At 31.9% G+C, this 21,574-nt stretch overlaps 1 protein-coding gene across 1 annotated transcript in view; it reads left to right on the top strand.

Annotated features, from left to right (window-relative positions):
• Positions 1 to 4,665: 4,665 nt before the first annotated feature.
• LOC128208756 (uncharacterized) overlaps positions 4,666 to 21,574 on the top strand; it is a 58,341-nt gene continuing 41,432 nt past the window's right edge. Inside the window, exons 1-13 of the mRNA XM_052912318.1 lie at positions 4,666 to 4,799; positions 8,057 to 8,220; positions 8,449 to 8,526; positions 8,972 to 9,097; positions 10,164 to 10,367; positions 11,144 to 11,206; positions 11,639 to 11,698; positions 12,317 to 12,409; positions 15,206 to 15,289; positions 15,740 to 15,802; positions 16,480 to 16,539; positions 17,606 to 17,794; positions 20,312 to 20,492. Of these exons, the coding sequence (XP_052768278.1) occupies positions 4,763 to 4,799; positions 8,057 to 8,220; positions 8,449 to 8,526; positions 8,972 to 9,097; positions 10,164 to 10,367; positions 11,144 to 11,206; positions 11,639 to 11,698; positions 12,317 to 12,409; positions 15,206 to 15,289; positions 15,740 to 15,802; positions 16,480 to 16,539; positions 17,606 to 17,794; positions 20,312 to 20,492 (1,402 nt within the window). The 5' untranslated portion in view covers positions 4,666 to 4,762. The remainder of the gene's footprint in view (positions 4,800 to 8,056; positions 8,221 to 8,448; positions 8,527 to 8,971; positions 9,098 to 10,163; positions 10,368 to 11,143; positions 11,207 to 11,638; positions 11,699 to 12,316; positions 12,410 to 15,205; positions 15,290 to 15,739; positions 15,803 to 16,479; positions 16,540 to 17,605; positions 17,795 to 20,311; positions 20,493 to 21,574) is intronic.

Genomic DNA, 21,574 nt, shown 5'->3' with positions numbered 1-21,574 from the left:
AGACCTATTTTGAAAAAAGATCGGAAATCGAAGTGAAATCCACATTTTGACAAGTGAAATCCACTTTTTGAGACGTGAAATCCACTCATAACTCATTTATTTTTAACATTTTTTTTTTGTTGAACAAATAATTGAAAAGGCATTATCATCGGTTTATATTTCAAATTTAAATGGAATTGGTCAAAAAATGAAGAAGTTAGATAAATATATTGAAAATAGATCTGAAAGCGAAGTGAAATCCACATTTTGACAAGTGAAATCCAGTATTTGGGAAAGAAAAGTGTAAAGAAATAAATTCAATCAAGTATCTTAAAATTAAATCAGTAGTTGCTTGTGTCCGATGATTATATTTTAATGTTTTTATGTTTTATTTACTTACATTAGTATCATTTAATCCGTTTTAGTCGAGATCTCTTATATAACATTAGATCTAATATCTGAATCAGTTGAGATGCAATATATTGGTGTGTTTTTTACTGTTAGTAACCACTATCCAATATATTAGTTCTATAATATCGTTTAATAATTACTCTTGTCTTTGATCTATATCTATCAAAGACGAGGATCACGACTCTCACGTGCCGTTACTTTCGCATTTAGCGGTTAAGGTGATACATCACATATCCGAGAAAGTTGACATAACATACTCGGCGGTAAAATTAAAGAAGTTTAGTACAATGGCAGTAATTATTTTATGCCGAAAAAGAATTTGAGAAGATATGGTAAGTATAAAATGTATCAGAAATGGCAATTGTCATTGCTATGTTTTTATTTTTATGTAGTATGTATTTTTCATGTAGTGTTGGATATACGTATTATTTGATATTTAAACGGATAATTAATTGTTTCTGTGTATTTTGTTTTATTATATTTGGATATTTAAAAGGATAATTAATTGTTTCTGTATATTTCTGCTGTATTTGTTCATAAAATGGGAACTTTTCCGTGTAGTGTATGCCTTGAGGCTTGTGCACTTGACTCAATTTATTGTGATAATTGTAAGTTGTGGTGCCATCGTACATGTTGTCAAATGGGCAAGCTTGAGCTTAAGTCTTGGGACCAACGTCATCTCAAGTTTGCGTGTATAAAGTGTGCTTGTGTCGGGGATGAGTACAACTACACAGCAGCACTGAATCGGTAAGTGTAATATATACTTAGCATATTTTATAATATGCTTATTATTGAAAACGGAGACGTTTTATATGAGTTAATGCAATATTTATTCATTTCAAAAATATATTTCATAATAAGTTTAAAAGTACATTAACAATCATGAATAGATATTACTACATCTTTAAATGAATGAATGAAGCACATTTGAAAACATAAATAACAACTATATAACAACAATAAATTAATAAGTACGTGTTTTTATAAGCACATTTGCGAACTACTACTACTATTACTACAACAATAAGCATATTTATAACTAACATCACAATAATTGCTTTTAGCTCGTATTAATCTGTGAAATTACGTAATATGTTTCCTGATGGCGTGAAAGTATTTAATGTGTCCTTTGTTTTTGTAGTGCACCATGTCACTGTGATAGTCCTTATGAAATCTTATGTCCTTCATTTCAATGCATTTTACACTTTTTCGAACAAGATTATTGATGCGTTTTCTCTGTGCGTTGAAACTTTTTTTGCTTAGAAATTTGTCTTTGAAGTTTCCCCTTTCTGTTTACCTGTGTATATTTTTTTCATATTTTGCTATTGTTTATTTTGTGTAATTATTTTCCTTAACTGTTGTGAACATACCTTTTCATTATCTCTCATTATTGTAAACCAAGTTAAACATATGATTTCACTTGGTGTAACTTTGTTCTTTTGTATTTGTTTGTTTCTTTTTTTTTTTAAATTTTTTATGATCACGTATATCAACCAATGTACATGTATAAATAACCATAAATAAATGTCTGGCATAAACAAATAATTCAAAACAATTTTCGGATTAATTATGCATACACAACAAAACGCCCTCACAATATAACTTCAACTTTCTTATTTTTGGATCAATTTGAATAAAATTTGAAATATAAACCCATTATGTAGCCTTTTCAATTATTTGTTCAACAAAAAAATAATTTGTTAACAATAAATGAGTTATGAGTGGATTTCACGTCTCAAAAAGTGGATTTCACTTGTCAAAATGTGGATTTCACTTCGATTTCCGATCTTTTTCAAAATAGGTCTATAACTTTTTTATTTTTGGACCAATTCCATTTAAATTTCAAATATAAACCGATGATAATGCCTTTTCAATTATTTGTTCAACAAAAAAAATAATTTGTAAAAAAATAAATGAGTTATGAGTGGATTTCACGTCTGAAAAAGTGGATTTCACTTGTCAAAATGTGGATTTCACTTCGATTTCCGATCTTTTTTCAAAATAGGTCTACAACTTTCTTATTTTTGGATCAATTTGGATAAAATTTGAAATATAAACCCATTATGAAGCCCTTTCAATTATTTGTTCTACAGAAAAATTAATTTGTTAAAAATAAATGAGTTGTGAGTGGATTTCACTTCTTCATTTTTTGACCAATTTCAATAAAAATTTTAATGTAAACCCTTTATGAGGCACTTTCTAATAAATATACAAAAACAGAAAATTATTTATTAAAATTAATGAGTTATGAGTGGATTTCACTTCTCGAAAACTGGATTTCACCTCGATTTCCGATCTATGTTTTGAAAAAAAATGAAAAATTGCTCTAACTTCTTTATTTTTTGACCAATTTCAATAAAATTTGAAATATAAACCCTTGATGAGGCACTTTCTAATAAATATACAAAAACAGAAAATTATTTATTAAAATTAATGAGTTATGAGTGGATTTCACTTATCGGAATCTGGATTTCACCTCGATTTCCGATCTATTTTTGGAAAAAAAATGAAAAATTGCTCTATCTTCTTTATTTTTTGACCAATTTCAATAAAATTTAAAATATAAACCCTTCATGAGGCACTTTCTAATATGTTTATAAAAAAATAAATTATTCATTAAAATAACTGAGTTCTGAGTGGATTTCACGTTGTGAGTGGATTTCACGTGAAATCCACTGGATTCCTGTATCACCCCGCACCCCATTTAGCATGGTCAAAGTGTAAGAATTTCGAAAACAGATAAATTTGTGCATTGTGTACACACCGGTCTTACCGAAACACACCGGTCTATTTTTGAGACCGGTACACAATGAAATTTGTGCAGTTAAAAAATTTCAGCAATGCCTGCTTTTTAAAACGTTAAAATGATCGGCATTCCTCAAATTGTCTGAAAAGGGTGTACAGTACGTGTAGCAGCTATTTTTTGGATCCTGCTCAGTAAAAGCAACTACGATAAAAAGTAAAGAACTACTAAGAAAAAAAGCTTAGACGAACTAATAAGAGCTACTAAATACTACACAAAACTTATCTTATTGTAGTCCTCATTAACTCTTTAATTGTAGTTGAAAGGACTTTTAAATGGACCGATGTCTTTATCCTAATAATGTGTAAAAGGTGTAATTGTAAGTTTAAAATAAAACTGTTGAAAGTGCCAAGTTACTGTGTTAATAAATTAAATACATCTGGAGTAAAATATCAGGTTCTGATACAAATTTACCCATTCATTTTGCATTAACGGGCACAATGCCAATGGACCGAACGCCAACTCAACATTAACTCAAATACTAATAAGAGCTTTTTAAACAATTATATACTTCTTCAATTCAATTACGGAGAACTTAAATTGAATAAATGATATCATCAATTGAATTAAAGATATCTCCAAATCACTTGAAGAGCTGAAGATATCTGGAAATTAACTGAATAATAGAGCACACAATTTTAATTAGTCATATGGAGGTATTTCCAAAGCAATCAGAGTCCTCATATCATTTTAATACATTGTGTTGTTTTAAATTCAGCCGAATAAATGCTCAAGATTAACCATTGAATTAAGAGCTCATTAATAGAATTAGAAGAATCATCAAATACATTTTGGAAGATCAAAACTTGAGCTATCTATCAAATAATTGTTGCCCTTATTAATTAGAACTTTCTTCAATTGGTTTGAAGGTCTCTCTAATTCTATCAGTGAAAGCAACAGCTGCCATGGATGTTGCTAGTAAATGGGTCTCAATAATGTTCGTACTCCCATGCAGCTAGCAATATAGCTATGTAATCATATTTTAAACAAGTACTTAATTAGAGACATCTTCAAATCAATTTAAGATGTCTTCAAGATATCTTTATTAAGATCAATTAACAGACGTTGTATTTTTATTTTATTTTTGGTGGGGGGGGGGGGCACTTATAGAAGACTTAAACTAGGCCTTTAAAATTTAAGTTTATACCAAATATAGATATAGTACCGTAAATTATATGATATAAGCACCTTCATTGACCCTATTAAGAAATAGCCTTGACTCGCTTTAATATTATTTTTGCTATCATGCTATTTTAACACCTTTTGTTATTTGCTTTTAGCATTTCTTGCATTCTTAAAGCACAAACAGCCACAAGGGGGGAAATTGGAGGAAAACCTCGAAAATGTGTGGTCATGAACATTAATAGCAAAAGGCATTAACACAAGGCATGTCGTTCAGACGTTCTATAAAAAAAAGAAATGGGTATCTTAACACTGTTGTAAAACATTTCCTACACTGTTACCTTTCCGTGCAATAGGGCAAAAGGTCACGTGATACTCACATGATTTTTAGTTGTTGACAAAAATCACGGAAGATATTTTCTTTCTAACACGAAAATAACAACAACAATGAACGTTGTTGTCTTGCTTGCTTTCATTGGATACGGTAAATAAATCTTTAATGAACATATCAATCGGATTAACATTTTTTATATACTGAGTATTGTTTTTTTTTTTTTAATTTTATTATTTATTAAGTTACAGTTATGTGTTTTCCTTTCTTCACTGTATGATGTATCTGAGTATGTTTATTGATGTTTGTTCAAAGGTAAGATTGTGGTTTGATTTATAGAGTGAAGGAACATATTTTCCAACCAGTGTAGTGTTTGTGGGTAAGAACCAGCCACCGGTTCGCTCAGTTTGTTGTGGCAGAGCACCGTGCTAGTGTAGTCTAAAATAATAGACGTGTTATATGGATAATAAAGGTTTATATATATTCATATTTTACCATGTAAGTACAAAGCTATTTTGCACAAAACAAGCATTAAACACATGATCTACCTTTCCAATAAAACGAAACTTGACTGACACAGACAACAATTATGCCAAGCGGAACAACTTGACCCAATCGTAGTAACTCGGCCACCTCAAACAAGCTTCGTGATAGACCTCGTAAATAATCTTAACAACTCGGCCATGACCAAAGTGCTCCTATTGTTGTAAAACTGTGAACTGCAGCCTTGGGTTATGTTTTGACAGAATGAAATGAAGAAAATCCCATCAAACAGATATTTATTTTTTGTGTACGGAACTAACATAAAATAATATTATCTAGTATTTCTTGTTTTTATGATATTTTATGAACGCAATATGCTTTAACCCGGAATCTCGATCTGAACAACTACCCACTTTTGGTACAAAACAATTTGTACATGAAGGATTTGCCATATCAAAAATCGTAAAAAAATCCGTCAACGTACAATGATTTGGACTACGTGCTAGTGCTCTAGTGGACAGGATTCAAGCCCCACACCAGACTTTTACTCCCAGGTATACTTTTATGGTGGCAATGGTAATTGGCAGGAGTGCCTCCATCGGCCTAAAAGTTAAATGAGGGGAGGAGTGTAGTGTGTGAGAGTAAGAACCAGCCGCCCAGTTATCTCTGTTGGTTAGAGCGCCATGCTAGTGTTCTAGCGATCATGGCTTCGAGCCTCCCTCCAGGCCCCCCTTTCGGAAAGTTTACTCCACAGTTTACTTTTCCAGTAAACCAGGAGTTCAAAAGATAATTTGGCCTAATTCTCGTAAGTCAAAACTAGATTTTCAGGAGTCATGGTCTGTTTTTCTATTTTTACAATTTTCAAAGTTTTATAAATAGCTACTGAGGCTGAATAAGATTTAATTTTCATTCTGGTAAAATCTCAAGAAAAACAAAAAAAATATGCAATGTTTGTTTTGAACAAACAGGGCTTTTTCTGTAGTGCCAACGGGTCCGACTGTCAGACCCATTTCCAAAGCAAAATATAAGATATTTTTCCCAATCTTCAGAAAAATTCCCAATCAAAATTGAAAAAAAGAAGTTTTTTATTTTTGTGTTATGAATGACTTTTTGCCTGAACTGGTTCATTCAACATCATAATAAATTAAGATGCTGTAAAGTTTTGGGAGTAATTGAATGAAGAAACATTGATTTACATCACATTCAGAGATCAGTATGAAATATTATCTGTCATGATTTATTGCAATTGATATTTCAGCCTTTTCAGGTATTTTGAAAGGGAAAAGGAACTAATATTAAGTAATTTCCTCATACGCCAGAGACTGGAAAGCTTTTTTTTTTTACTGTAAAATTTCCCAATTTTACGACACAAGTTTTCCCAAAATGTTTAGGGTCTTTTTCCAAAATGGGCAGAAAAAGCCCTGATTAGATGGTAAGAGATATTACATGATTGTTTTTTATTTAATGATGACTGTGTAACGCCCAAACATTAAGATATACATGTACAACTGATGAATTCCTGTTTATTGAGTATCTACCAGTTTTTGTCACAAAGAGGTGTTGGGTGCTTGTTAATAAAAGTAGGTAAAATAAATTAATCTTAAAAAAAAGATTGAAAATTAATGTTGCCAATATAAAATCTTTGAACAAGTGCCTTTAATGTATTGTCAGTTAAAAAATAATGTAATTATTTTTATGTATATAATTTAGAAATTTAAACTTATAAAAGCTGAACAACAATTTCATTTCATCAAACTTGTAAAAATATCAAGAAATTAAAATGTGCCAGTATTTAAATTAAAATGTGCCAGTATTTAAATTAAAATGTGCCAGTATTTAAATATTTAATAAGTATTTGTAGTATATTTTCACAATGACCCGTATTAAATACAGGTACATACATTTTAATGGCTAAAGATATGTCATATATAAACTGAGTATCACCTTTTTACCCCTGTGTCTAAATATAGCAATTCCATTATGTTGTTAGTCATGCGTTACAAAGTTCAAAATCACGCTCTTTGGACCAAGTTACATTTAAAGCACTCACATGGTCTTAATTCAGTTTCTTATGGTTTAAAAAAGTATTGATATTTAGTGAATAATGTTTATGAAATATAAGTTTCAGAATAAACATTTTAAAACATAAACTTTGAAAGTCAGCTGTTTATCATCATGGTAGATTTTGTTTTCTGCCCTGATATTAATTGTTCATAATATTACAGATCCGTATATATTACATTTGTTGTACATGTAATATTTTTATATGAGAAATCTAATTGTGATGGTGATCTTTTTTGAAGGCAAGAATTGCTTTCATTGTCTCTATTGAAAATGCCTTGCATTTCTAAGTCTGTTTTTTGCACTCAAAAAGGAGGCATGTGGTAGGCACTCCTTCTGTTGGTCATATTCACAATTCATTAATTCTAACAGTGTCGTAACTTTAGAGATGCACTCTTGCTCCCAAATAAGCTGTACCACAATAAATACAATTGTTTTAATTTTCTAATAAGAATGAATAAATACGAAAAAATAAGGTGCAGAATGCACGGTATTTCTACCTTATGAGATGATCATCAATTTTGTTAATATTCAAGGACTTAATATTTGTGCATTTCAGCTATTAAATACACTTTTACAATCTTGTCTTGTTGTCAGTTATTGATATGTTTCATATTAAAATGCATTATTTAGTAAGTAGTTCAAGTGTTTCACTCAAAATTTATGTTTGTTATATTGAATGATTATGAATACGAATATCATTTTAAACATTCTAAATTTTATTCAAATTTTGATCACTATTTTTTTGGACATCAGAGAAATGTACAGCAACATATTGCTGTTGCCAAATTACCCAAGCCCAACAATGCCGAGTTGTCAAACACTGGGGAATCCCAATTTCTATTTATATCCATTTCTATTTATAGTTGCTGGGGATGCCCTGCTAGGCCAGGAAGAATGTGTGTGGGGTCCAACATATTGGTGCAGTCACGTCAGCCATGCCCGACAATGCGGGGCTGTCCAACACTGTATGGGCACTGTATGGAAGTACCAGATCCTACCCAAACCTGCAGATGCAGACAAGGAAAAGGTGGGTGTGAGAAGTGACAAAGTTGAAGTTAGGTTTCATCTTTTATGATGACTCAGCTAAAATGTTAAACACTTTGTTTAAAAATCAATTTAGTGGAGTACTGATAAGTTTGCCTAAAACCATAAATCTGCCCTAATAATTCCCCAGAATTTATAGACCAATGTGGCCGAGCATACAAATGGCAACCAACAGACTTTACTTACTTTGTGTTTGGTGTTGTTTTTTCAGACCTCAGTGAAAGCCTGCACCTACTGTGAATTGCTGGTCAATGAAGTGAAGGATGTCCTCCATGAAAAGATGACAGAGGTGAGTTCATTATTTGTGAAGGGTCATGAAAACTAAAGTACAAGGTCTAAAATATTTTCAAGCCTATAAAACCTGTACAGAATGAGCTGCTAACATTTGACGTTATTATTTTGAACGCATTAATGTTTTTTTTTCTCATTTATTTTTCACTGATATATGTACACACAAAAAAAAGTCATGTATCAGCACACAGTTTTAAATTCTCAACCTAAAAAACAAATCTATGCATTTTGATAGGATAAACATATATTCAGAAACAATAATGCTCACACACGCACATACACGCACACACACACACACACACCCATTCACATGCATACACACTCAATCATATAATGTTTATACGCACTGAAATTGAAAAAAATTGTTTCGCATCAGCCTATATTGTGCCCCTTAAAGAATAATCTTGCCTATCTCATATTTTATTATGCATCTATATTTTCAGGCTAAGATCGCATCCCTGTTATCAAACGTGTGCACCTACCTGCCTAACTCTGATCTCATAGATCTATGCAAGGGCATTGTTACAGAGTATGCGCCGGAAATTATCGAAATGATCAACAATGATATAGTAAGTGTCTTTGATATTCGTAGATAATTTCTATTGTTAAATCATGCTGGTAGTGTTGAGTTCCTCGAGATTTGTTAAGGATTCATGAATAGGTTTAAAGAGGTAATATTAGAATTGAAAATATGAAACTACACTTCAATTACCATTTTCACAAAGCATCTATGGTAATATTGACTGTATTTGTGGCAGATTTCAATATTGATCTTATCCTTATCCTAAGACATGCCTCAATGATTCCATTCGGCCTATTGGTCTACTAAACATACAGGCCAATCAAAACACTGTTTCTAATCTTAAATTTAAGTTCACTCTAAGTTGCTTATTGAATACAGCGCCAGGTGCCAAATTGATTTTTAAAAGAAAAAAAATCTGAGTCTCAAATTTAGATTTAAGATGTTAGTAAATATGGAACCTGTCTACACAAATGTAACTAGGAAAATAGTATAGGATAATTGTTTGTTTCAGTGTAAAATCATAACATACTTCACAGAATGAGCACCAAAAGATATATTTCATGAGTAGTGTAGCCACAAGTGAAATATTCACTTTTGGTGTTCAAGAGGCGAAATATATTATATCTTACACTGTAACAAACAAATTTCTTTTTATTGTATGCCTGAAGTTGGTTCATTTAATAACACTTTTGTAGAAAAACACCCTTATTCGCATGCGCAAGTAATGTGATTTAGAAAATGACTTCATTAAAATTGTGTCCTAGCCCTGTGCCACTGACATTTGATTTGGAACTGTGATCAGCTTAAAATTTCAAAACATTGAAAAATATCAATTTTATATTTTTACTGTTTAAAACAGTGAAATATCAATTTTATTTCACTGATAAACTCTATAAACTACCAGAAAACATATGTTAATTTTTTTCTACTCTTTGCATTTAAATACTCCACTATCTGACTAGCTCCAACTACATGTACATTTGTATGTATGTAAAGTTTAATATTAAAGCATTTACATGAAGAACATTTAAGTTAAGTAGAATGTTTAATGTTACCGGAAATAAAAAAACAACAACACTTCATGTATCTACTATGTCTCCTCCCCAAACCAGAGCACAGACATGATCTGCACAGCAGTCGGCTTCTGCCCGGGCTTGGAGGATGCCAGGACACCAAATCCTGAGCCCACGAAGCTGTACACACCTGAAGGAACGCAGGCGGTCGGGTCACGTGTCGCCAAGAACACAACATACTGCCAGGATTGTATGAGATTCTTCCATGACGTACAGGAGAGCATTACATCAAAGGAGACTGAGGTTGGTGGCTTTGTAATTAAGAAAGGAAAAAGGAAGGTTTTGATATAACTTGTTTCAATCAGATTATAAATAAACAACCACAGTCTGACCCCGTTGGCTGGAACTTCCAGGGATCAGCAAAAATACCTTTAGCCTCGGGGAGTTCAAGCCAAGGGGGAATACTTACCTGCAGTATGAAGAAATTGGTTCTTTAAATCCAGTTCGAGCTAATGAGGAAACCGAGCCAAGCGTGTTCGAGTCAACGGGGTTAAACTGTTTGAGCAGAATCAATCTAAGAGTATAATTTTGAATCATCAGATGCCAGGATCATACCAAATGTGTTTTGTGCAAAAAAGAAATGTAATTTTAACTAAATTATTGTAGAAGTAGCTATGACCCACACAACACTGTGAGCTGGTCTCTTCTGTTCTCAACAACAAGAAACAATGACATCATATTGTTTGCTTATGTCATATTTCTATTTTAGTATGAGACCTGTCTCCTTGTCGATGTTTGAATAGTGTAAAATGTTTCAAATTCTTGGGATAATCACATGAAACGAAAACTCAATGGAGGTTGATTTTTTGAGGATATTGTTTAGTTCGTTATTGTGGGTTTTGAGGGGGTGAGGATAGTGCTTGAAGTTTTAATTCTGTGTTCTTGAATAAATTATTTTGATGAGTCGATTTTCTGTGCCAATTTGTACCATTTCCCAAATGTGGATGTTGCTTTGAATAAATTCTTAAAATGGATCGATCTCTGTGCCTATATTTACCATTTACCAAACGTGTTTTCAGACACAGCTAGAGCAACTGTTAAACCAGACAATTTGTAGCCATCTTGGTCCGGTGGCATCAGTGGTGAGTATACCAGCTCGGATAGTCCATTTCCTTAAAATGTACTACACAAAAAATATATGCTTACATGTATATGCCATTAATGATGATAGCGATTTAATTTAAAAATACAGATGTAATTTTGTAATGTAATTAACATTAATAGGTGACACCTAATGATTTTGATGTCAAAATGTTAAAGATCAAGGTCGTAGTGACCTGTGACTCATTTAAATTGGATTTTGATTTAAGTACATGTATGATAAAGTAGGTTCAGCAGAAAGGCGACACATCCAATTCGCAAATCACGTTATTCTAGTTTCAAAATTGTTAAATCTTTTTTAGATAATTATTAATAAAAAGCAAAATAGAAAAAGAGAAGAACTTGTGGTATATATCTAAAGTTCAGTGAAATAACTGAACCCAAACATTCTGACATGTCTGCTTTTGTTTCAGTGCATGGACCTGTTACATCAGTACCTCCCCATGGGTCTACAGATTCTCGCTAGCCAGATCGTATGTAGTTTATGTACACTTTTGAAGTTAAATGTATGCCAAAGCTGATTTTTGTTCTTTCGACATCATTTTTACTATCACCATGAACACAAATTGTAGAAAAAATATGTCTCAGTCTATGAAATTAATGCATTTAATTGAATTAGTCTCATGCCAATGTGATATCACTACTGTCCACTGACTGAAGTACGATACTTGATTTTCGTTGCTTGAATTATATGATTTTAAAAAGGATGTTCCACTGTTAAGGTCATCCATTCATCATTTTAAAGTTACATAAATGTTAAGTTTGAATGTAAGATTTCACCGCGAGCTTTTTTTATATAGGAATCATGTTATTTAAGATAAAATTGCTATAGAATCATTGTAAAATTTTGTTTAATTACCTCCCTTTAAAATATCATATTATAATTTTATGATATAATAGTACCATCATTATGGTGTTATTCAAAAATATTATCCATCCAAAACTAATATAATGGTTAATCAATATAAATAAAACATAATAACAATAATATCGCTGTTAATTTTTCTAAAATGCACTAACTCATTGTTGCATGATAGATGATTTAACTTAAATCAAATGGAAATATTGAAGTATTTTTTTTTTGTCCTCAGGATCCAGACATTACCTGTCGAGTCTTCGGATTCTGTTTTTCAAGTGGCCAACACGTGCCCGTCATTTACATCAAGAACGTTTTCATGGGCAGGGTAAGTACTTGGTGAATGATATCAAAATTGAACCTCGGGGAGGTGAACTGTTAACCAAAGTTAGAATTTGGATCAACATGACTAATAGACTTTAAAAATTGTAAAAGCTTGTCTATAATTGACTTTAAAAATTGTAAAAACCTTGTCCATGTAAGTGTAAGTTTTTGTAAGCCCATTAAGCATTTTGGGCTTTTGCAGACTTGTGTAAATTTCGACCATTTAGCAGGGCATGTGGTCAACTTTATCTGGATTAAGGTTCATGTTAGCATTGATGAAGATTCAATCATATATTTCAAAATAAGTGGTAGGGTCTAATTTCAAGTGAGAGTGATATAGTGGTATATGGGTCTGCCTGCCTCTCATCTCAGAAGGTTGGCCTCAGGATGGACCCTAGTACTGAATTTAACTCCCTTAAAACTGACAAGAGTTAATGCACTTCAGCTGTCTTCGCAATTTGGCTATCAACAAATATGAATTCACTAAAATTGTTTTCTTAAATTTTCTCCATGTGAATTAAAACTTAACTCTTTGATAAAAAAGTTACTACAATTAGTGGTGAGATTTATTTCCTGGTCTGTCAAAACAGTTTTGATATTTTCTTCCTTGTTTCAATACCAGATGTTAATGATATAACCTTGGGATGTTATGTTTATGTTTTAAAGGGACTTGACACCAGATGGTCCAAAAGTTCAGTATTTCCTCAAATAAGCCTACACTTAATATTAATACAAACTAGGATGCTTAATTAAAGAATATTTTGTCTTCTTCTCAGATGAGTTTACCCATTTAAAAATAGCGCATATTGGTTTCCGAGTTTATAGTGTGTGTATTTAACATTTGAAAGTCATGTGATTAGTGCAGATACATATACTGTCACCATTTCTAAATTTGCTGGGATTTACACACAAACGCAGTTAATTTTGAGTTGGAAAAATACGCAAAAACTTCGAAAGATGCATGTGTTGTAAGCGATGTGATACATCAGTAAGTAAGATTGAATGCATTGTACACAATGATGTCAGTGTTATAGAAGTTTTTTACATTTTTCTTTTTTCTTGCAATGGTATCATCTAGTGTCTAGTCCCTTTGAATAGGATGTGAATCATTCAATTATATTTGAAGTGCACTTGTTTTTTTACAAGGAAATATATTTATTAGTTTCAGTTTTGTAATTATTATTATGCCTGTTTATTGTTTATTGAACAATGTTTTTTAACAAGAATGTTAAGGTATTGTTATAGCGTTAAAGATTCCATCAGCAGTAGTTTGACATCATGCATTGTTAAAGAAAGATGATTCACATAAAAAGACATGGCAAATGTCAATGTTCAGTGAGTTATCCTTTAGATCAAATGGGGAAATGTGGCATCTACTTGCATTGCTATTGTCATAGTAAATATGATCAATGAGGACTGGGATATTTGTTGAAATACATATGTATAATTCAGGGTCTGTTGTAGGCTGAAAAGTGTGATATTTATAGTCATATTTTTTGTGATTTTTATGGCCCTTTAAATACTGAAAATTGTAATATTTAAATGCTTGTAGGGCTGTTTAAGGACAGAAAAGTGTGATAGTTATACTCCTGTTGTTATGATATTTTATAGCCCTTCAAGTGTTGTACTTATTCTGCCACTTTTTAAGGGCTATTTGAACACTGGAAAGTGTGATAGTTACATTCTGATTATAGTGTACATTATGGTCCTGTGAAGATAAAAAAGTGATACATGTATTCATTAAATCTTGTTTCAAATTGCTTGTAGGATCATTTGGAGTACGAAATTGATAATGTCAGGGGAAAGAGAAGTGTGATATTTATTCATTCACTGTTGTATATTTCATTGCCCGCAGAAGAGTAAGGAGTGTGATATTTATACTTCATCTGTTGTATATATCATGGCCCCTTGAAGAGTAAGGAGTGTGATATTTATACTTACAAAGTTGTATATTTCAGGGCCCCCATAAGATTGAGGAGTGTGATATTTATACTTCCTCTGTTGTATATTTCAGGACTCCATGAAGAGTGTGGAGTGTGATATTTATACTTCCTCTGTTGTATATATCATGGCCCCTTGAAGAGTAAGGAGTGTGATATTTATACTTCCTCTTTTGTATATTTCAGGGCTTCATGAAGAGTGAGGAGTGTGATATTTATACTTCCTCTGTTGTATATTTCAGGGCCCCATGAAGAGTGAGGAGTGTGATATTTATACTTCCTCTGTTGTATTATTCAGGGCCCCTTGAAGAGTAAGGAGTGTGATATTTATACTTACAAAGTTGTATATTTCAGGGCCCCCATGAAGAGTGAGGAGTGTGATATTTATACTTCCTCTGGTGTATTATTCAGGGCCCCTTGAAGAGTAAGGAGTGTGATATTTATACTTCCGCTGTTGTATATTTCAGGGCCCCATGAAGAGTGAGGAGTGTGATATTTATACTTCCACTGTTGTATATTTCAGGGCCCCATGAAGAGTGAGGAGTGTGATATTTATACTTCCACTGTTGTATATTTCAGGGCCCCATGAAGAGTGAGGAGTGTGATATTTATACTTCCACTGTTGTATATTTCAGGGCCCCATGAAGAGTGAGGAGTGTGATATTTATACTTCCACTGTTGTATATTTCAGGGCCCCATGAAGAGTGAGGAGTGTGATATTTATACTTCCGCTGTTGTATATTTCAGGGCCCCATGAAGAGTGAGGAGTGTGATATTTATACTTCCGCTGTTGTATATTTCAGGGCCCCCATGAAGAGTGAGGAGTGTGATATTTATACTTCCACTGTTGTATATTTCAGGGCCCCATGAAGAGTGAGGAGTGTGATATTTGCAAGGATCTTGTCACAGAGATTGACAATGCCATTAAAGATTCAACAACTCAGGTACTATGCCATCCAGTCGTAAAACAATAGGTGTTTTCTTGGTTTCAACACTGTCTTATCCAGGGGTTCTAAAGTTCCGGATTGAACCTGAAATCAGGATTGTGATCTTTAAACTTTACACTATTGTGTTGTAAATATTGTTTTATACGTGGACACTTGCATCAATAAACAGTATGAAGGACCTTGAAATGAATCTAAATGATTTTGGAAACAATTTTGAAAGGGGTCTAAGCCCCTTTACCTTGCTTAGGGCATGAATCCCTCATACAAAGATCCCTGACCATTTTTCAGGATTGACTTTTATTAGCTGTTAGAACCCCTGTTAATATTTATCTGAATGAGACTTATCTGATATGCTTTTCAAAAGATGGCATTGTTTCCATATTTACTTTGCAAAGATTTAGTCAACAAGCACAAACACTTACAATACATATGTTATTTCTTCTGTAGGCCAAGGTGAAGGAGATTTTGGAGAATCAGGTGTGCCCAGAATTGGGTTCATTGCAGGATTCTGTAAGTACTGAAACATTTCATACCTGGATCTTTTCAACATATCAGCACGTTGATGCAATAATGCAATTTCTGCTTCTATCTATTTATGGACTTATTGAGTTATTGCTCTAAGGTGTAGTTATATCTCCTGCAGTTTCATGGATTAAAGCTGCACTCTCACAGATATACTCTTTTTACAACTTTTTTATTTTTTGTCTTGAAAAGAGCAAATTTTTGCGTAAACACCTGCAAACCAATGATAAAATATTGCTGTCAAAAGATCAGATGGGAGATTTTCATATTTCCATTCGATAATTTATGTGTTATGGCTTAAACAGTTACTAACGCTTTAAGAAAAATGCATAAAACATAAATTTTTGAACTGAAATATAAAAACCTGGGATCTGATTTTTAGCCAGCAGTCTTATATAACTGGTTTCCATGCATTTTCGCAAAAATTGGCTCATTCGAAGACAAAAAATAAAAAAGTTGTCAAAATGTTCAATCTGTGAGAGTGCAGCTTTATGGTGACATTTACACCTACTGTACCAAAAGCTTATTCCAACGCTCTATATAGCTTTCTTTTCATGCTGTGTTTCTTGCTGTCTTAAAGAACTGCTTGTAACTTACATAATTATATATAGAAGTGATGTTTGTGTTATTTAGACCCAATCATGAATGTATTTTCTTGTTTTCAGTGCAAACAGTTGGTCGAAGAATACCTTCCCATGGTGTTTGAGCTCTTAGCTAATGAACTTGTAAGTATAATGTAGATCTGTGGGGCATGTTTTTGATCTTTTTTGTAATATTAGATTTAATATTTTCCATATTTTGCTATATATCAGAATTTTTTTAGACACTTCTAAAATTGAAAACAGAGTTAGGAATACAAAATCTATCAACTAGTTGCCATTTCTAATGTTACTGAAAGTGACACTCTTATTCAAAATCAGTACATACACATTTATAACAAACATCAAATTTGACTGATAAACATTAAGTACTTAATATTAAATAATGCAATTATGGAAAATATTAATAACTGATAACAAGATTGTAACTGTGTATTTAATAGCAAAAAGTGCAAAAATATTAAATGATTGGTGAATGCTAAAAGATTTACTGTGGTCCACTATAGTCTCATAAGATAGAAATACCATATTTTATGCTCATTTCTTGGTATCCTTCATAAGAATCATTGTTTTCAAAATTTATTCATCCTTTTTGGAATATTAAAACAATATTATTAATTGTGGTAAATCGTATTTGGGAGTAAAAGTGCATCTTTAAGGTTAAAGATTTTTGAAGTTACTGCTGAGATCCTCCATTAATGAAAAGGACCCTGTACATAGAACTGTTGATTGTTTAAGTTTATGCAAATATTTAACATCTTATAATTTTCCACAATTTGGCGAAATTTGGAATGCTAAATCGTAGGTGAAAATTTGACTGTATATTGAGATTTTTACATGAAATTCTTCAATTTTTTTTACATTAATTTAGCATTCGTGGGTATTATTCAAATACACCTGTAGAATAGCTTTATTGAACTATTTTATATTATACTTGTTTAATTCTTTTAAAAATTAGTTGTATTATCTAAATTCAATACAAAGTATTAGCAACAAAAAATAATGACCTACCATCCACTATTTTCACAATATAAATATTTATTTTATATTATGTCATACTTTTTAATGTAAAATGCAGTTTGATGAATTTATATAATTCCATGAAAAAAAAGAGTCTCTGGCTTTCCTACTTCTTGCCTAGTTTTTATAGGGAACTCTATTATATCTTATTCAATTTCTCGAATTCTTCCAGGACCCCAAGACCATTTGTGAAGCAATCAGCTTCTGCAACACACCGCAGCTGGCCCCAGTAGTAGAAGCCGCCCTTGTGGAACCAGCCAAGATGGTGGGGCCAGGAATGGTGAAGGATGATTTGCCATGTACTGTGTGTAAATTGGTGGTCCAGGAAATTGACACCTTTCTGAAGCAAAACAAGACTGAGGTTTGTGATGAATTTTTGCTGATCTGTCTTTTTTTTTGATGAAAAACAATCTACCGTATTTTCTCGACTATAAGACGGGGAAATTGGGTCCTGATTTTTAACCCCAAAGTAGGGGTCCCGTCTTATAAGCGAGTCGATAAAATATTAAAAAAAGATTCAAGTCAAAATCAGTAAAATTTTACATAGGGTATTCGTCTATCCAGTATATAGATAGGTATTATGATAGCCTTGGTGTTGTTTTCATGACATTAATTTTCCTGGGCTGGTATTCATGAAACATCTTAAGTCCTTCCTTAACTTAAAGTGACACTCTTATTTAAAATCAATACATACACATGTATAACAAACTTTTGGGTGATAAACCTTTAACTACTCTAAATATGAAATAATGCATTTATGGAAAGTATTAGTAACTGATAACAAGATTGTGACTATGTATTAAATAGCTGAAAACACATTCTTAATGACTGGTGAGTCCTAAAATATTTACAGTGATCAACTATCATCTCATAAGCTAGAAATACCGTATTTATGCACCTTGCTTTCAAAGTTAACATGGTATCCTTCATTAGAACCATTGTTTTACATATCTATTCATTTTATTTGGTAAATTAAAACCATTGTATTAATCTTGGTACATCTTATTTTGGAGTAAGAGTGGATCTTAAAATTAAGTCAATTTCTTAACATTTTTATAGTCACATTGAAAGAAATGTATATGGTTGTTTGTTTTTAAAGCATCTATATTCAAGAAAATCAATGAAGATAAAGTATATAAGATAATATTAAGTTATTATATCATAAGTTCTTTACACATTAACTGAAATGGTCAAATTTTTGTTGGAATCTTGATTTGGATTTTCCAACCGATAATCAATTTAAGACAATTACTTGCATTTAATGTTAATGAGCTAATTATTAACTTACTGCGCAGAAACTTGTAAAAAGTGCTGATTATTATTAACCAGTTGTGTTTGAGGGTCGGCATTTGACTTTATTTCTTTGATAAAATATTTAATAATTTGTTAACATGAACAAGATGAACCCTTACTGTGTTTTCACAGTTTTCAAAAATGCTTAATTGATATTTAATGGCTTAACTATTTTATATCCTTGATGTGAGTGCATTAATGACCCTAAATTTAACCAATCAAGCGATAATTGACATGGGTATCTAGGCTAATTGGCATGTTGTCCAACTGAAGCAAGTATTTTTCAAACTATGTGACCTTGTTGATAGATAGCACAAGCAGTTTCATTTTGTATTATTCACAAAATGCAAATCCATGAATTTAAGTACCCATGAAATTTTCCATATTTGTAAAATGACGAAATTTCATGCCCACGAATATAAAATTAATGATTTCACAGTATCACTAATCAGTGATAAATCCCCTTTTAAATAATACCAAAATTATACATGGAAGTGAAAAAATGTGTTGTTTTTTTTCTAATTTGAATAATAAGAATACTGAGAATAATTTTATACCAAAAATATTTAAAAAAGCAGAAACATTTTAAAATAATAAGGCATATGAATAAATTTGATGACATATAGATGATATTAAATATAGAGGTTTTAAAAATATTCAGAGGTATAAAGAAAATCCCCAAGTTAAAAATTTTCATGAAGAAGCTTTATGAATACTGCTCCATACATAAACATTTAAGATTACTACCGATGAGAAATTGAAGTGATAAGCTTAGTTGTACATCAGTTATTTTAATGCTGCACTCTCACAAATTGACAGTTTTGACATTTGTTTAGCATTTGTATCAGAATCATCTGATTTTGGTATCAATGTTTTCAATACAGCAATATATATGATAACTCGCAATAGAACAGACACAATTGTTTGGAAACTGCTGAAAATATCATTTTTCTTAAAGCGCTAGTAATGCTTTTAGTCAAAAACATCAGTTTTCAAATGTAAATATGAAAAACTGCGATCTGACAGCAGTCTGGTATCATCGGTTTAAAGACATTTATGCCAAAAATGGCTCATTCCAAGACAAAAAATAAAAATAAAAAGTTGTCAGAATGGTCAATCTGTGAGAGTGCAGCTTTAACTGATAAAAAACAGGTGAGTGTTTGAATATATCCTGTGCCTCACTTGTATAACTTTCCATCTTCCCTAACCTCTTTAGTTGCTTTCTCTCCAGTAAAACACATATAATTATAAGCCGCTTGTTCAGACTTTTGTTAAAGTTAACAACGTGATTAATGACATCGTTGTTAACTTTTAAAAGTGAAATATTTAATGACATTCTCGCATATTTAAATATAAATTAAAACAGCTGAAACAGTTGTCACAAATCTTGTTTGACATCCAGCAGATAGCAAGTGTATCCATTTAACTTACAGCGCAGTAACGACTTGAAAGTTAACAACAATGATTAACAATGTTAACTTTAAAATTGTTCTGAACAATCGACCCAATGTTATACAAATGTCACAGTATTTCCAAGGCTTAAACCCAATATTTTTACTCCATCTAATATTTTCTTATCAAACAGGAAGAGATTAAGTCTCTTATAGATGACGTATGTAAAAAGCTGATGACAAAAGATCTTCAGGACCAGTGCAGTTCTTTTGTGGATGAGTATCTAGAACTGGTTCTAAGCCTTCTCGCCAAGGAGCTCGATCCTGTTGCTGTCTGCCAGGAAATAAAGCTGTGTTCTAAAGCACTTCTTGATGGTAAGAACTTCCAATGTTTAAAGGGGTAAGACACCAGGCCCCAATATAATGAAAATACTTAAGTCAAATCTCAAACTCAATCTCAACTCATTTTACCATATAATACAAACTTTATTGGAAACAGAAATATGTTGTTACAATTTTTTAAAGACCATCCTTTCATTGAATATGTTGATCAAAACCTTTGGTCTAGATTCCAATTGAAAACTTTTTTATAGCCAAAAATGTACTTGAGTTCAATTCTTTGCCTTTTAACAATTACTTATGTATATTTTTTTGCTCTAGAATAAGATTTCTTTGCAAAATGTCAAGGGATTTTAGCTAGCATGGCATTTCATTGATGTAAGATAGTAGTTAGCGACTGGATGTCAGAGTTGTAAGCTAGCAGTTAGCAACCATATGGCATTTTTGAAAATTGTCAAAATCTTTCAATAACACATTCTCTGAGAAAATAGGTATACAAAAAGTATGAAAACATGCAATGTTTTGAATAATAGATGCTTGTATGTGGTAAAATGAGTTGAGATTGAGTTTGAGATTTGACTTAAGTATTTTTGTGATATTGGGGCAAGATAGCACCATTGCAACAAAAAAAGAAAATTGTCAAAAACTTACATAAAATTGATATCATTGTGTACTACTGATGTATCACATCGCTTACGACACATGCATCTTTCGCAGACTTTGCACATTTTTCCAAATCAAAATTTACTACAGTTGTCTACCACGTAAATCCCAGTAAATTTAAAAATAGTTTCGGTATATTTATCTGTACTCATAAACAGATATGATTTAAACTCAGAATTCTTTATGCGCTGTTTTAAACGGGGAAACACAGATGAGACAGCAACATGATTGTTGCGTTTATTATTTTAATCATGTAAAGTGACGTATTATCGGCCTCCTGGTAGCTCACATTGACAATTCTGGGCTTGTTTTGAGGAAATAATGAATTTGCCAAATTTTTGGACCAACTGGTGTCTAGCCCCTTAAAAGCACATATTTTTCAATTTCATATTAAGAATAATGTTTCTCCCAGCAAGAATGTCAACCAATTGTGTCATTGTAAAAAAGAAAGTAAT

This window comes from Mya arenaria, chromosome 2 (assembly GCF_026914265.1).
Source record: "Mya arenaria isolate MELC-2E11 chromosome 2, ASM2691426v1".
Taxonomy (NCBI): Eukaryota; Metazoa; Mollusca; class Bivalvia; order Myida; family Myidae; genus Mya; species Mya arenaria.
Note: the sequence above shows the minus strand (reverse complement) of the source record. Positions and strands in the feature narration are given on the sequence as shown.